Source organism: Diachasma alloeum, unplaced genomic scaffold (assembly GCF_001412515.2).
Source record: "Diachasma alloeum isolate Michigan unplaced genomic scaffold, Dall2.0 Dall_scaffold_00995, whole genome shotgun sequence".
Classification (NCBI taxonomy): domain Eukaryota; kingdom Metazoa; phylum Arthropoda; class Insecta; order Hymenoptera; family Braconidae; genus Diachasma; species Diachasma alloeum.
In genome coordinates this window covers 11,542-27,918 of record NW_021681110.1, presented here as the reverse complement: position 1 = coordinate 27,918, position 16,377 = coordinate 11,542, and the positions used below count along the sequence as shown (strand labels likewise).

The 16,377-nt window shown below is 40.3% G+C and overlaps 1 protein-coding gene across 1 annotated transcript in view; it reads right to left on the bottom strand.

Annotated features, from left to right (window-relative positions):
* The window catches only part of LOC107045550, a 1,231-nt gene extending 240 nt beyond the window's left edge, over positions 1 to 991 (bottom strand). Inside the window, exons 1-2 of the mRNA XM_015267852.1 lie at positions 868 to 991; positions 14 to 615 (exon numbers count right to left, since the gene is read on the bottom strand). Coding sequence (XP_015123338.1) covers positions 14 to 615; positions 868 to 892 — 627 coding nt within the window. The 5' untranslated portion in view covers positions 893 to 991. The remainder of the gene's footprint in view (positions 1 to 13; positions 616 to 867) is intronic.
* Between the last annotated feature and the right edge of the window lie 15,386 nt (positions 992 to 16,377).

The window sequence follows — 16,377 nt, the reverse complement described above, 5'->3', positions numbered from 1 at the left end:
GCAAAGGTATTACTTCCTGATCAATTATCGTATATATTTCTCCACATTTCTTACCACCAGAGTCGGCAATGTGGTCGAAATAAATCTTCGAAGCTCCAGCTACCAAACACTTCGTGACCTTGATAGCCTCTGGACTCCACTTTTTTTGAATCACCATCTCATATTTCTTTTTGTTGTTCTCTACAGCATAACAGTTGAAGACTCCAGGTACAATGTGATAGAGACCGATGGTGTAAGTGAGGTATTCCTCGGACATTGAATTCACTGGGATGGTAATAAACTCATTTCGGGAGAGGGAAACTTTAACTCCATGATCTGGTAATAATATTTCATATTTCGAAGTTACTTCGGTGTAACCTTCGACTATACCACGACACCACCAGGCTGGGAGCTCTGCCTTTGTTCCCACTTGTCCTTGAACCAAAGTCAATGCTCCATTTTTTGGATGATCTAGCACATTCTGCGAATATTCTTTAGCTAATACGGTTAGTTTATGGGATATTTTGTTTAGTTTTTGGTTTCTGTTATTTACACTACCCACTATTATATGGTAGGGATTCAAGACACTGAATACGAAGATTTCTTCTGCTGTTGATGGCAATTCACAGGGTTCTTCTGTGGAAATAGAATAGTCAATTAATAAATGGATTGATCAAGAATTGATTCAATAGCGAATACGTAAAACCGTTCAAGTCGATTTTTTTTCGAAAGTGAACTTTCAGGTGATCAACTCCCAAGATAACCACAACTATTGTGACCCACCTAAAAGTTCCCTATTTACGACTTCAACCGTTTATCCTATTCGCTACTGAATTCAGGTCCGATCGGGATTAGTAGTGGAAGTTATTGATTGACTTGTCGTCCTACGTGGAAAATTTTCAGTGTCCCCCATGGTTCTGACGTTGCGACTGCTTCAAACACCCCACATAAAGAGAAAACTATATCACTGCAGTTAACCGATGTCGGTGGCCTGGTAGCTGCTGGTAGCCCAGTGGGCTAGACACAAGTGGGGGAGGTTCGTTTATACCAGAGAGATTCGCGATCTACAAAACCGCCGTCAGCGCTATGGCCAAAAATGCGCGACCGTGGAGAACTACTAACTTGCGGAGCTGCTCAGAACCCTTACACTCTAAAAAAAGATTACTTCTGATAAGTAGGAAAACTACTTGTATTCAGTACCGAGGCGTTTCTGGAGAAAAGCTAATTTTTTTACTTGGTCCAAGTCGAAAATCGACTGAATACAAGTTTTATGCTCCAAGTACAATTAGCACTGGTGACAAGTACCAACTGTACTCATCATCAGTACTGAAAGTACTTGTACTGAGTACCGAGCTGTACTTCTCAAAAGTAGAAAAAATACTTGAGACAAGTAGTAATAGTACTCAAATCCAGTACCAATGGATTTTCGCGGAATATTACAGTAAGATTCATCATACAATGGAGATCGTTGAAAAACGAAGAATTAATGCAAATAAAATTATTGTTTATTGTTCGTTTGCCCCTCAAATGCTTGAAAATTGGAATGTACTGGACTACAGTCCAATGTAATAAATTCTCGAGCTACAGAGATTTTTTTTTCAAAATTTTTCAAAAGATGTGTAGAATAACAATTACCAATTAAGTTTTCCAAATTTAATTTCCAAATAGTCCTTTTTTTTAATAACAAAAAAGGTAATATTCATGCGAAATAGCCAGCAAAATGATTCTCAAAATAATTGTTATATTTTATATTGAACAAAAAAATTGAAGTATTAATCTTTTGAGCTATCTTGTGTGAAAATTGCAATTTCATTATGCGACAAAGAATGAAATTGCCTATTTAGAAGTCGAATTTTGAAAAAAAGTAGCTCGTAACCGTTATTCTAGACATCTTTTGAAAAATTTACAAAAGGAAACCCCTGTAGCTCAAAAATTGAGTACACTGTGCTATTTTTCTTCATTTTCAAGGTCTTGGGGGCAAATAAACAATAAATAATCGTTTTTTTTCCCACTTATTCTTCGTCTTTCAACATATATAAATAATCAATCATCAATGTGTGATAAATCTTACTGCAATATCTCGCGATTTTTAAACTCATCGTAACCTCCCCTCGATGAAATTTGGTCATTGTCATCTGAGAATGATAATGATAATGATAATGAGAACGATAATGAGAATGATAATTAATGATATGAAATTCCCCAACAAAATAACCAACCAAAAGTACTGGAATCAAGTCATAAAAGTACTCGCGAGAAATAGAAAAATTACTTGCTCCAAGCATTAAAAGTACTTGTGAGAAGTAAGAAAAATGCTGACAGGAAGTAATAAAAGTACTTCCTCCTAGTACTTTTCCTACTTGCTTAGCAAATATTGTACTTCACCCAAGGACATGAAAAGTACTTGGGACAAGTAGTTTCCCAACTTCTCACAAGAAAACTTCTCCCAAGTAGAATTCAGTACTGGTGAGTAGTAACTTTTTTTCAGAGTGTAACCTCAAATAGTGCTGAAATGTCAAATTGTTTCAAGTACAAGCCGTGATATTAAATTTTGATCTTATAACCTACCGATTGTTTATGAAAATGGCACAGAACAATTATCTCAAGAATTCGAAAAGAGGATGTTGTGTTCCACAGCGCAAAGTAAAGGATAAACGGAATTTAAGTTTCCATAGTTTTCCATCCGATTTAATTTTACGGAACAAGTGGACGGAAGCATTAAAACTGAGAGGAATTTACGATGAAAACATGAGNTTTATGAAAATGGCACAGAACAATTATCTCAAGAATTCGAAAAGAGGATGTTGTGTTCCACAGCGCAAAGTAAAGGATAAACGGAATTTAAGTTTCCATAGTTTTCCATCCGATTTAATTTTACGGAACAAGTGGACGGAAGCATTAAAACTGAGAGGAATTTACGATGAAAACATGAGAGTTTGCAGTCAACATTTCTCTCTTGACGATTATATAAAGCGGCGTAAGTATTTCATGTAGAGATGAATATTCTATAATGAAATTAGCCGAGTCGGTTGAGTCCATTTTTTGTTGAATATCTCGTAACCGAAAGCAAATTAAAAAATTTTGGTAATGAACTTTTTTAGCTCTTGTTTTCTNATTTTTATATGAATTTTGGGGTCACTTGTCACATGGGCTCCAACGAGTCCATTTTTAATTGGTGGAAAATGTCATATGACTTTTCCCANAGTCGGTTGAGTCCATTTTTTGTTGAATATCTCGTAACCGAAAGCAAATTAAAAAATTTTGGTAATGAACTTTTTTAGCTCTTGTTTTCTACCTCTTCATAGCAATTCCTCTAAATTTCTTAGATTTGTAAAAGAACCCATTTTGAAATCAAGTTCATATATCTCGACGGATAATGGTAAATAAACTTGTCTTAATTGGAAGTCAATCATCGCGATCGCGANAGACTGTCCGCAACGCGTCACAATAAACGAATTCCTTATTTGCAAGAAAAGTCACCACTCTCTGTTAAAGAAATTTTATTCCCGGATAATTTCAATTGTTCGTAACTTACCATTAATTCAGTACTATCCCGCGTAATCGAAGGAAGGATTGAAAGACCGGACCGATTAAATGAACTATTATTTCCACCAGAATTGTTACTGCTCCGTCGCTGCTTCAAGACTGTTTAATTTTGATTTTTCTGAAATTTTTATATGAATTTTGGGGTCACTTGTCACATGGGCTCCAACGAGTCCATTTTTAATTGGTGGAAAATGTCATATGACTTTTCCCACTTTTGATTTTTATGGGGAAGTAGTTCATTCGGTTTTTGGGGTCTTAATTAATCGGTTTTCAATCGTTCTTTCACGCGCGAGNCTACCATCAGATTGGTTCCGCAAGATAGTAATTCTACAAACCACCACCAGCCGGCGAGAAATCGCTTTGCGATCGCGAATTGTACACATTCCATTTCGTACACATTTTCGTGCAGTACACCAGGGTCCCGCCGGACACGAACAGAGTTTGCACAAATTTTTCTGAACACATCCCAGACGTACAGCACCATTTTCGTCGGTTGAACAGTTTCGATATAGCAGAAATTAATACTATTCATTTGATATCGGGCGAATTCCTTAGTACTAATTTGACTTTAGAGATGGCAGAAGTAGTTGCAATTGGAGAAATGATGAAGGTATACCAGTGGTGCCTAATGAAAATGAATGGGAGATCTCCGCAAGAGAACTGGATGCATGAATGAAAGTACCNGGGAAATTCATTCTCACGGGATTCACAAATGATTTCGTTATGGGCAGTTCTACGCCAAATCTGAAATCAAAAAAATTCGATGTCGGGGATTCTCTTACCAATTTTTTTCTGGAAAGTTGGGCATCAGGCGAATATTTTGAAGAGAAAAAATCAAAAAAATATTAATAATTGTGAAACATACGATTCNAATAATAATCTTTATTAATTATTGAATGACGCTGTTTGATTCAAATTCGATTCTTCGTCAATTCCCAAAAATTGGATCTTGATGAACTAAAAAGTGTAGGAACCACGGAATAACAGCGAAAAATAACTTTATCTCTGTTATACTCGCGTGGGGTGTTAGGAACACCCTAGACCTTTTTTCCAGTATTTCTCTTTTGTACTTCAGCATTGATATGAACAAATATTATTGAATTAATGAATTCCAACTATTCAATTCCATTTTTTTCTTCATTAAGTTTTTAAAGGTGGCTTTGTCCGTTCAATTAACAAAAGGGCGTTGTTATGTCCAGAGAAGGATTTTAGCGTCAAATGGACATGTTTTAATTGTCACATTAAAATCAAAGCTAAAATTATTGAATTTTATAATTATTGGACGACGCAAAGTTTCATACTCTTACCTTTTTTTAAAATATAAGGGAAAAAGGGCTTGATTTAGGGATAGGGCTTGAGTTGAGACGAATTTCTAATCAAGAAATTTGGAGTTATAATGGGAATCAAATTTGAATTTAAATATATTTTGTGTAACTATTCGGTTTACAAAAGCATAGGCGTGATTTCACAGAAATCTATGTAGCTAAAATTCCTATCCCTGGAATGGTCTGAAGGGTTCGAATTTAGGTTTACAAATTTTTGTTACTCACAATTCGGTCTGTTATTTGTAAATTATTCGATGTGTTTGTAGATCCCTGGGTAAATCCGTAATTTCCTCACCAGCAATTAGTCGCGCTAAAGGCTATTATGGATACTTTCACGGAAACACTTTCTTCTACTCGTTGATATTTTAATGAATTTTTGGCAGTTGAATTTGAAGATTTTAAGAGTTTGGTTGAGACTGTCCGCAACGCGTCACAATAAACGAATTCCTTATTTGCAAGAAAAGTCACCACTCTCTGTTAAAGAAATTTTATTCCCGGATAATTTCAATTGTTCGTAACTTACCATTAATTCAGTACTATCCCGCGTAATCGAAGGAAGGATTGAAAGACCGGACCGATTAAATGAACTATTATTTCCACCAGAATTGTTACTGCTCCGTCGCTGCTTCAAGACTGTTTAATTTTGATTTTTCTGAAATTTTTATATGAATTTTGGGGTCACTTGTCACATGGGCTCCAACGAGTCCATTTTTAATTGGTGGAAAATGTCATATGACTTTTCCCACTTTTGATTTTTATGGGGAAGTAGTTCATTCGGTTTTTGGGGTCTTAATTAATCGGTTTTCAATCGTTCTTTCACGCGCGAGTCTTAGTATTGAGTAATTGGGGCATGCTGAGTGTGCCATTTCATCACTTTTGAACTCGATTCTGGTGTCTTTGAAATTTTTAATTGAGTCCAGGTGATGAAATGCACTCAGTTTAATTTGCAATTGTGGATTCGGTTCTTAATTGCCTGAAATTATAATATAACTTATAATTATGATCTTACATAAAATTTATTCTGGTCTTAAATTCCTAGTCTAAAATTTTTGGACATTACAGCGTAAAAGGTGTATTTATCTCCTGGGGAAATTCATTCTCACGGGATTCACAAATGATTTCGTTATGGGCAGTTCTACGCCAAATCTGAAATCAAAAAAATTCGATGTCGGGGATTCTCTTACCAATTTTTTTCTGGAAAGTTGGGCATCAGGCGAATATTTTGAAGAGAAAAAATCAAAAAAATATTAATAATTGTGAAACATACGATTCTTTGGAAATTTGCAGTTTTTTGCAATCCAATTTATTTTAAATCATTAATATACCAGCTATCTTTGCAGCTAGAAAATTGTATATACATCACCTCGTTTTTGAGAAACGTTTCCATGTGAAAATCAAAGATAGAACAACTATATCTTATTTTATGCGAAAAACGTTTCTCACATATATAAATTGATTTATTTCAAAAAGTATTGATTCGATCAATATGAATTTTTACACAGGATTGCAACTCAATGATTACCACATTACCACATCCGTCACTCCGGTAATAAAACGTCAAAGCAACTTCCCCCTCCTCCCTCGTGTCACGATCGCCGCTATGTTCGCTGAATCGGTACGGTACGCCGCCTGTCAATTTCTCCGCCACTCTTCTCATAATTTTTCATTGGCTTCTGCCTCTGTGTAGGTTACCTGATTATAATAAGTCCCCCACCCATAATTCACCTTCACGCAGTAATAAACTTATTGCGACCGGCCTCAAGAAATTTTAGTCCAAGCCATAAAAATCGAAGAAGAAGAAGAAGAAGAAGAAGAAGAAGAAGAAGAAAAAGAACTTATTGCGACATAATGTGGACAGAATCAAATGGATATCCTTTGGATAAATTTAGCAAATAGGTAAAAATGGGCCCAAATTTTGTCGGACTGTGTAATTTCTCGAAAATGAAATGGTCGATCAATTTCATTTTTTTAGTACAATGATTGACACCATTTCTACACTGTGTTTTCTCTAATGAAAAATGTCGAGTAGTTTTTTTTTATTGAAAATGATGGAACTGCATTTAACGTGTAAAATTTAAAAAAACAGTATTTCAAGTTTGAGACGATCAATTGCAATTATAATGGGCTTATTTTACAGCTAATTCTTAGAACTATCTACGATAAAAAATGAAAAAAAAAATTACACGATAGCAATCTTAACGCATCACAATGCGCCGTCACCTTGCGCAAGTGATGTCGTTGGGAAAGTAAAATCAACAGATTTATGATAGGGTTTTGGGATTTCAAAAGACGAACGAAAATTAAAGTGGAGAGATTTTATTGCGGGATTAAAAATATTTTCGAGAGAAAATATTGAACGATTTTCGGGGCTATTATTCTCGCTATTGTTTGTCTCGGGTTTTTCCATTTGCCACATACTCAATTTGTAATTTTTCTATTCTCGATTTTGTTATTTTTATTTACCCTCAATTTTAGTTGATTATTTGTTCCCACAATTAATTCGCTTTTGTAATTTCAAATATGATTCTATGTTTTACTGTGAGAATGAAGCGCCACTAGCGCGTTACTAGAATTCTAGTGTATCAGGGTTATACACAACAGGAGAAGCTATTATCTCTGGAGAAGCTTCAACCGCAAAATTTCGTAGCGGTGGCGCATGAACTAATTTTGCGGCCGTACCTGTGAGTAAGGCAGGGAGCTGCAAGACGCTGAGGACGTACCTGTGAGTAAAACAGGGAGCGTAGGAGAGTGTCGATAACGGCGTAGCGTGGAGGAAAGCACCTATGTGAGGGAAATCGCAGGGCTGCGCAAGCTGTGATGAGTATCCCAACGATGTTGAGGGAAACCTTCCGGTTTTAAACGCCAACTGACCTTGGAATTATGCCCTCAATATGAAAATCAATTTTTCCTCCCCTAATTGAGACGGAGAGATGGAACGCATGCCAATCGATTGAGAATTGAATTCTCAATGAATTGATAGTGGATCCATTTCTAAACCTCAATTAGGAGAGGAGAAATACATTTTCGAAGCACGGAGTGACTGCGGACAAGTTCTCCCCATTAAAAAATCGATTTCTCCCCCCTCTAATTGAGATGAAGGAATGAAACCGATGCCGATCGATCGAGAATTATATTTTCAATAAATGCCAGCGGTTTCATTCCTTAATCTCAAGTAGGAGCGGAGGAATGAATTTTCAAAAGCGCGGAGTAACCCCGAACGGTTCTTCGGCGTCGAGTGAGCCTGGAAGGGCTCCCCCGATTGGAAAATTCATTTCTCCCCCCCTAATTGAGATGAAGGAATGAAACCGATGCCGATCGATCGAAAATTAAATTCTCAATAAATGACAGCGGTTTCATTCCTTAATGTCAATTACAAGCGGAGGAATGAATTTTTAAGCCGCGGAGTAACTCCGGACAAGTGCGCCCCATTCAAAAATTCATTTCCCCCCCCCCCCTCCCTAATTGAGATAACGGAATGAAACCCATCTTCATGCGCGAGGGTGAATTCTTTTTCCGTTGCTTTACACGGAGAGAAATGTTCAGTAAAAATTACGGAACTCACACTTCACTCACCGATTACGCAATCGACTCAGACAATTTAAGTGACGGTATCGTAATTTTTCACGGAAGATTCGGATAAAAATTACGGACCGCTCCGAAAAAATTCCGTGACAGTTCTGTAAAATTTCCTACGACCACATTTCGCTTCGGAATTACGGAAAAGATACGTAATTTTTATTGAATATTTCTCTCTGTTTAATTCACGTCTTGAAATTGTCGCAGAAGCATTTTTTGTCTTTTCGGAACTTTAACGACAAGGAAATAATGAAGAAACGTAAATACTTGAGCATTTATTTTTCTCAGAAATTTAAAAATGATTCTACGATGGGAAGAGAAGGCGAACTCGTTCTCGAGTTAATCAATTTTGTTTTGTTTTTCAAAACATTCACCACTCGCCTTATTTCGAAATACAGAAAAGAGAGAGCTAATGCGACAAAAATATAAACAAAGCCCCTACGGCTTTCAAGACGATCAGTTGAGTTCTGTTCTTCAACAGAGTTACATCTTTTTCAAATCCAACGGGTTTGCCAACGGAAGTTCGAATTGTGCTTTTTTTTGTTAATTTTTTTTTAAATGGCGAAAAAAATTTGTCTGTGAGGTGACATCGTGGCAACGTCAACATCTCTTCAGATTTCCTTGTGATGACCAATGACGTCTTATTTGGATTACTAATTGTGGTATGTTATTGATTATTCATTTTTCATTTATTATTCAATTTTATGTAGGGGGGATGCACAATAGGGAAGGGTTAAAAATTTGAGCCGACAAGGGGAAGGGCTTGCAGAATCTATCTGAACTACCCCGATCCCTCCGTTGGCATGTGTTAATTAAATAAAAAAATGAAATTTTTAAATTTTGGACTGCGAGGGGGCGGGGTGTAGCGCCTCGCTACATCCTAAAATGCGAACACTGGCTAATGACGAGCACAGACATTTGCCATCTCACTCGCACCTTCAGTGCCAAGCGTATTCTTTTCTGATTCGTCAAATCGTAAGGATATTCAGCAGCCTCGCTGATACCTTTCCGCGCGAATATAATTCAGTCTAACAGTACAGCTCGTATCGCACACTTGATCGGATCATATTATTTTCTCTTCACCTTTGTATTAATTCGACGTAGATAATAAATTTGTAGTTATTAGTTTAATTGCATTTGTTAGGGGATTGTTACTTCCCGACAACATCTCAATCCCTACATTGGTGACCCCGACGTGATCAAAATAAGGGAAATTCGCGTTAATCAAAAGGGAAAATTAACTCGCGGCGTGGCTTGCATTTTTGCTCGAAAGTTTTATCCGCGCTTTCCAACGGTTTTATCCTAACACCCGCGCAGCTAGCTTTCCAGTGCCGCATAACTCCGAGTGCAAGTGTAATTTTATTTCACGTGCTTGATAAAACATTATTTTCACCGTGTGGTTTTTCTCAATGAAAATATTAAACACGGCATCTCGAAGCTTCTAGAACATTCGTAGCGTCCGAGTGCCAACCGTTGATTCCTCAGTGTTTCGGTGAAATCAAAACAAAGTGCCGTATTCAAATGAACGGTGACCTCGCACCGACACATTGCTGAGTACCCAGAGACGTTGTGTTGTGTTGGTGATAAATAGAGACTTATAACGCCTTTATTTGTGGTCACATTTATACTTTCAATTTTATTTCTCTTCAAAATTTAATTTTGAAAATCGGTAATCCTAGCTTCTTATTTAAAACCAACAACGTGAGATACGATGTCTACCACAACAGGCGGCACGCTGACGGTCCCGACTGTCACGACAACGACAGCCTCAGCACTGCCACAGATCAAGGCACCGGAGTTCTCGCGTGACAAACCCAAGCCTTGGTTCATACAGCTGGAGGCCCAATACCGCAATTACGGAATTGTAACAGAAACAGATAAGTTTTACCGAACATTGTCATTAATTGATACAGAATCAGTTGCTGAAGTAGAGGATGTAGTTATTACCCCCGATCAAGTCGCACCTTTCCAAGCTCTCAGAAACGCTCTGATTGCTCGATTTACAAAGTCAAAGGAAGCAAATCTTATCCAATTACTTGATCGGGAGTCGATTGGAAATCGATTACCCTCTCAATATCCAAGGCATTTGAAAAGTTTAGTTCCAGATATCGATGATGAAGTCTTGAGGGCACCTGGCTATCTCATCTTCCGGAGAGCACCCGAGCATGTCTGGTGATCCAGCCCCAGGCAAACACCAATGACCTAGCAAAGCTCGCAGACAAGATCCACGAGGTCTATTGTCCAGATACTGTTGCGGGAGCAACAAAGTTGAGTGCAAAGGAAAACGCACAGCTAGCAGCTCAGGTCGCAGCACTCACCGCGTCTGTCGCAGCCCTGCAAGCACAGAACTCGCGCTCATCCACGCTCACGTGCCCGCTCGCGTTCGCGCGGGCGAGACAACAACAACCGCCCGCGTAGCAGGTCGAACACCAAAGTCTTCGGACAAACGCAGTCCTGCTGGTACCATTTTAAATTTGGTAATCGAGCGCGTATCTGTTCGTCCGGTTGTAAGTTTCAGGAAAACGTCAGGGAGAGACAATAGTCACTCACTTGAAATCCCGCCGCGTATTCATCACCGACAGAACGACTAGGACCCGATACCTAGTGGACACAGGCTCAGACATCTCTGTCACGCCTTGCAGGCGGCCAGCAAACTAAAGGGACACCAGCGGCTATCAACTCTTCGCAGCCAACGGCACCCTCATCGATACGTACGGCTACACGTCCATCTCGCTCGATCTCGGTCTCCGCAGAGACTCAACGTGGCGTTTCGTCGAGGCAGATGTCAGCAGACACATCATTGGTGTTGATTTCCTACACCACTTCAATCTGCTGCTGGATTTGAGGAGCGAGTACCTAATCGACAGCTTAACAGGCCTAAAATCGAATGGCCAGTTTACACGTTTCCGCGCACTGTCTGTTAAGCTCCTCGAGATCAATGGAGATTCACCGTACGCGTCCATCCTGAAAGAATTCCCAGCAATAACGAAACCAGAGGGACTGCTCAGAAACACGGAGCGCTCTATTCTCCACCACATTAGAACGACACCGGGACCACCTATCTCCTGCAGAGCGTGCCGTTTGGCGCCAGATAAACTCAAAATCGCGCATGCTAAATCTTCGAGCATGTTAGAACTGGGAACTGCAAGGAGATGTGAAAGTCCTTGGTCATCTCCACTCCATTTGGCCCCGAAAAAGAACGGCGAATGGAGCCATGCGGAGATTACCGCGCCCTCAACGACAGAACTATACCAGATAAGTACCTTGTTCGTTATTTAGAGGATTTTGCTGCCAACTTGTATGGCAAAACAATTTTCTCTATCATAGATCTGGTCAAAGCGTTTAATGAAATTCCAGTTGCACCTGAGGACATCCAAAAGACCGCGATAATCACGCCTTTTGGACTTTTTGAATTTCCGTACATGACTTTCGGCCTCAGGAACACGACTCAAACCTTTCAACCCCTAATAAATGAAGTGACACGCGATCTACCATTTCTGTTTCCATACATAGATGACATTTTGGTAGCATCGGACAATGAAGAACAACATCGCGAACACCTGAGAATACTTGTTCAACGCCTACAGGAGTACAGATTGATAGTAAACGTCGCCAAATCAGTCCTGGGGCAGCGAGAGGTTATTTTCCTTGGACACACGATCAACGCCCATGGAATTAAGCCTCCCAGAGATCGAGTCAATGCGATTCTCGAATTCACGAGGCCTACCACTGTAAAAGCACTGCGCAGGTACCTCGGTACTTTAAATTTCTACCGGCAGTTCATCAAGGGAGCAGCAAGAATTCTCGCCCCACTGAACGCGGCAACCCAGGGTCTAAAAGTCAAAGGAAAGCATCTAGTAACCTGGACTCCCGCCCTTGAAGAAGCCTTTACGCGCAGCAAACAGGCTCTGGCAGAGGCCACTCTGTTGTCTCATCCAAATATTGAAGCAAAGTGCGCCATTTTCACGGACGTTTTACAGCAGAAACACCGCAATTCCCGGCAACCGCTTGCATTCTTCAGCAGGAAACTCACGATTTCGTCGCAGAAACATGCGACTTATGACAGGGAACCGCAGGCGATCTACGAAGCGGTACTGCACTTCAGACACATCTTTGAAGGGCGCCATGTAATAATTTTCACTGACCATAAACCGCTGACTCACGCGTTCAAGCAAAAACCAGAACAAGCTTCACCCTGAAAATACTGAAGATTGGACTATATCGCCCAATTCTCTACGGACATCCAGAGTCGAAGCCGTCTCAACCGCTGTCACAACGCAACAGTTCATAGATGCCCAACGCGACGACCAAGAGCTTCAACGGCTACTTCAGCGACCGGACGTGAATCTACGACTGGACCGCCTACAACTTCCAGGAATGGACGAACCGCTGTACTGTGATGTGTCATCAGGTACAGTGCGCCCATATGTGCCTGCCCAGCTGAGACACCAAGTATTCAACTGGCTGCACTCATTGGCTCATCCTGGATGCAGAGGTTCACGGAAACCAACAAACGGCAGCACCGGAATTGGTGAGAAATCTACGCGAACATTTTCGTACAATCGCGCCTGTTCCAGCTGCACACTATGGTACACGTTCAACGTTCATCTTCAAGGACTTATCAACGTGTACGCATGTTTTCGTTCGCGACGACCACGTGCGAATGGCATACCGACCACCATACATCGGCCCATTTCGCGTCATCAGTCGCCACGACAAATATTTCGTCATCTGGTTCAAGTCCGGAGGTTTGGGAAACTACAAGAACACACCGATCTCCATCGACCGACTGAAACCAGCGTACATACTGCCGGAGGACATGGATCAGCTTCCAGGATAGACTCTGCATCAAGACGTGCCTTACGAGCCTCAACAACAGGACCAGCCGCAGCCGAGCACGAGCACGGCACCCGCTGCTGGAAGACGGAGGAGAGGCGTAACATTCGCCAACAGACCGACAATTCACGTCTACCACGTCTAAGTCTCCTCATTCAAAATTTTTTTTTCTTCACCTGCTTGCCAAACCTGACAAATTTTCCTGTTCCTAGAACAATCATTTTCTGTTGCAGATTCAAAAAAACTAAGTTTTTTTACTTCAAGCAGGAGAGTCATGTAGCGCCTCGCTACATCCTAAAATGCGAATACTGGCTAACGACGAGCACAGGCATTTGCCGTCTCACGCGCACCTTCAGTGCCACGCGTATTCTTTTCTGATTCGGCAGCCTCGCTGACACCTTTCCGTGCGAATATAATTCAGTCTAACAGTACAGCTCGTATCGCACACTTGATCGAATCATATTATTTTCTCTTCACCTTGGTATTAGATTGACGCGGATAATAAATCTGTAATTATTAGGTTAATTGCATTTGATAGTGGATTGTTACCTTCCCGACAACACCTCAATCCCTACAGGGGGGGGGAGGCGCACAATAGGAGAGGGTTACAGAATTTATCTGAGCCACCCCCATCCCTCTATTCGCATGCGTTAATAAAATGAAAAAATGAAAATGTTGAATAAAAAAATTTATGTTTTTATTTAATCGTCGCATGGGAACGGAGGGATAAGGGTAGCTCAAATAGACTTTGCAACCTCCTCGCTTTGTTGAGCAAAATTTTCAGCCCTCCCCTATTATGCGTCCCCCCTCCACCTCCTCGCAAAGTTCAAATACTCAAAACTTTCATTTAAATATAAAAATTTTATTTATTTATCTATTCAACGCATGCAAACGGAGAGCTGGGAGTAGCTCAGACATACTCTGCAACCCTCTCCCCTTCTTGAGTAAAATTTTCAACTCCTCTATTGTGCGCCCCTCCCCCCTCGCAAAGTCCAAATTCTCAAAATTTTCATTTAAATTCAACAATTTTATTTTTTTATTCAATTAACGCATGCCAACGAAGGGCTGCGATTGGCTCAGATAGATTCTGGAACCCCCTCTCCTTGTCGGATAAAATTTTCGACCCTCCCCTATTGTGCGTTCCCTTTACAATCACTATTGACCCCCCCCCCCCGCCCACCCTCACGCTGTGCAATTCAACAGTGGAGAAAATTAACTAATTGCATATTAATTATTATGGTTCACCCACAACCAAATTTCTATTCAAACATACCCGCACCCCTTCAACTACTCCTCCAAAAATGTTTCAACTCCCTCGGCCTTTGCAAACATCACCTACCCTCCACCCCCTCACTCCCCGCAATTCGATAGTGGAGTAAATTAATCAATTGTTTTTTAATTATTATTGTTCATCCCAAGCCAAATTTCCATTCAGATACACCCCTCACCCCCTAAACTATTCCTTGAAAAAAATGTCAACCCTCGCGGTCTTTGCGCATGCCATCCACCTCTTCCCATTTCAATTTTGCGGGAATAATATATGCATCAATTTAAAATAGATTATTATTTGTTTTCCCCAAGCTATTTTCTATTTTGAGCCGTCCGCTTGGTCCTAAACTTCTTCGCAAAAAAATTGGACCCGCCCCCCCTTTTGCTAACCCCCTATAATGCAGCTTCCAGCCGAGGGGGGTGTATTTGAACTACACTAGTCGCTGCATGTGACACGCTGCGTGTGGTAGTGCCACCAGGCCCAGATATGGATTTCTGCGTGTGATACGCTGCGTGTGGTAGTGCCACCAGGCTCATGTATGAATTTCTGCATGTGACACGCTGCGTGTGGCAGTGCCACCAGGCCCATATATAAAATTCTGCGTGTGACACGCTGCGTGTAATAGTACGAATAGCCACGGCATTGATTTATTTACGGTTAATGATTAAACGCCAAAGCTGAGACGGTCCATGATTTAACGTGAAGGGCTAAACCATTAATGATCAAATATCCACGATTTAACCTTTGATTATTGATCCTTTAGCCCTTGAGGTTTAAACAATAATCTTTCAAGTTTAGCGGGAAATAACATATTTTTTAATGTAATATTCTTTTAAGAATAGAGCCATCAATCACACACTATGCCATACAAGCCTGAGTAGCGCAGTGATCCCAACACACATATAGTCAGCCGCTACAGCACAGCGGCGAATTTTCCATGAACTTTCAATGGTTAATAACTCAGTAAGAAATGATGTATATATTATGGAAATGATTGCTATCGATTTTTTCTGTTATGTCGGTACAGGTAATACACGGCTGCAAGGGTTGGCGAAGAAGACGATACTGCATTATGGACTCTGCAGACGACATTTTCCTGCAAAATCATTTTTGAGTAGCGATCAATAAAGGTTGAACTGGAATGCGGTCCCTCTTCCATATGTTAACGACCAAGAGTTTCGGATGGAAAGTGAAGCAACCAATAATGGTTCCTTCAATGTAGACGAGACCCGCCAATCGTTAACAAATGGAAAAGAACCTAAGATTCAAACTGCAGTATCAGAGGATCCGGCCATCCCTCCGATCAACAGTTATGAAACGAATGAATCGCTTCCACTTGATCCTATATCGTCTAAATTAATGAATGAAAATGAGGATTTGAAGAGAGAAGTCGTAAGATTGTGAGCTGCGAACAAACGATTACGAGAAGAGAACGACACACTTTGTTTAAAATTAGAAGAACGTGCCGTGAAAATCATAAATTTGCAATACCGGCTTAAGCAATCTTCAAAAATCACTGCACAAGCAGTAGCCCAGGTTACAATTGACGATTTATTGAGAACCCATGACCCGCCGCTGCATCCTACTGCTGAAACAATGGTAAGATTGCAGTTCCACAAACCAAACACTCCTTATAACCCGGAGGAACAGGAATTGGCGAAACAATTCCATTATCATTTTGCTTCGGCTGAAAGGCGGGTTGTGTACTCCCAAGTGAAAGTACAGTTCGTTCATGGGTAGCTCAGTACGCGATCATTCCGGGATTCTGCGCGACAATTTTCAAGAAACTGAAGCAGAAAATGTCGACTTTGAGTCTTTTAGATAGATATTGTTCTCTATCGTGGG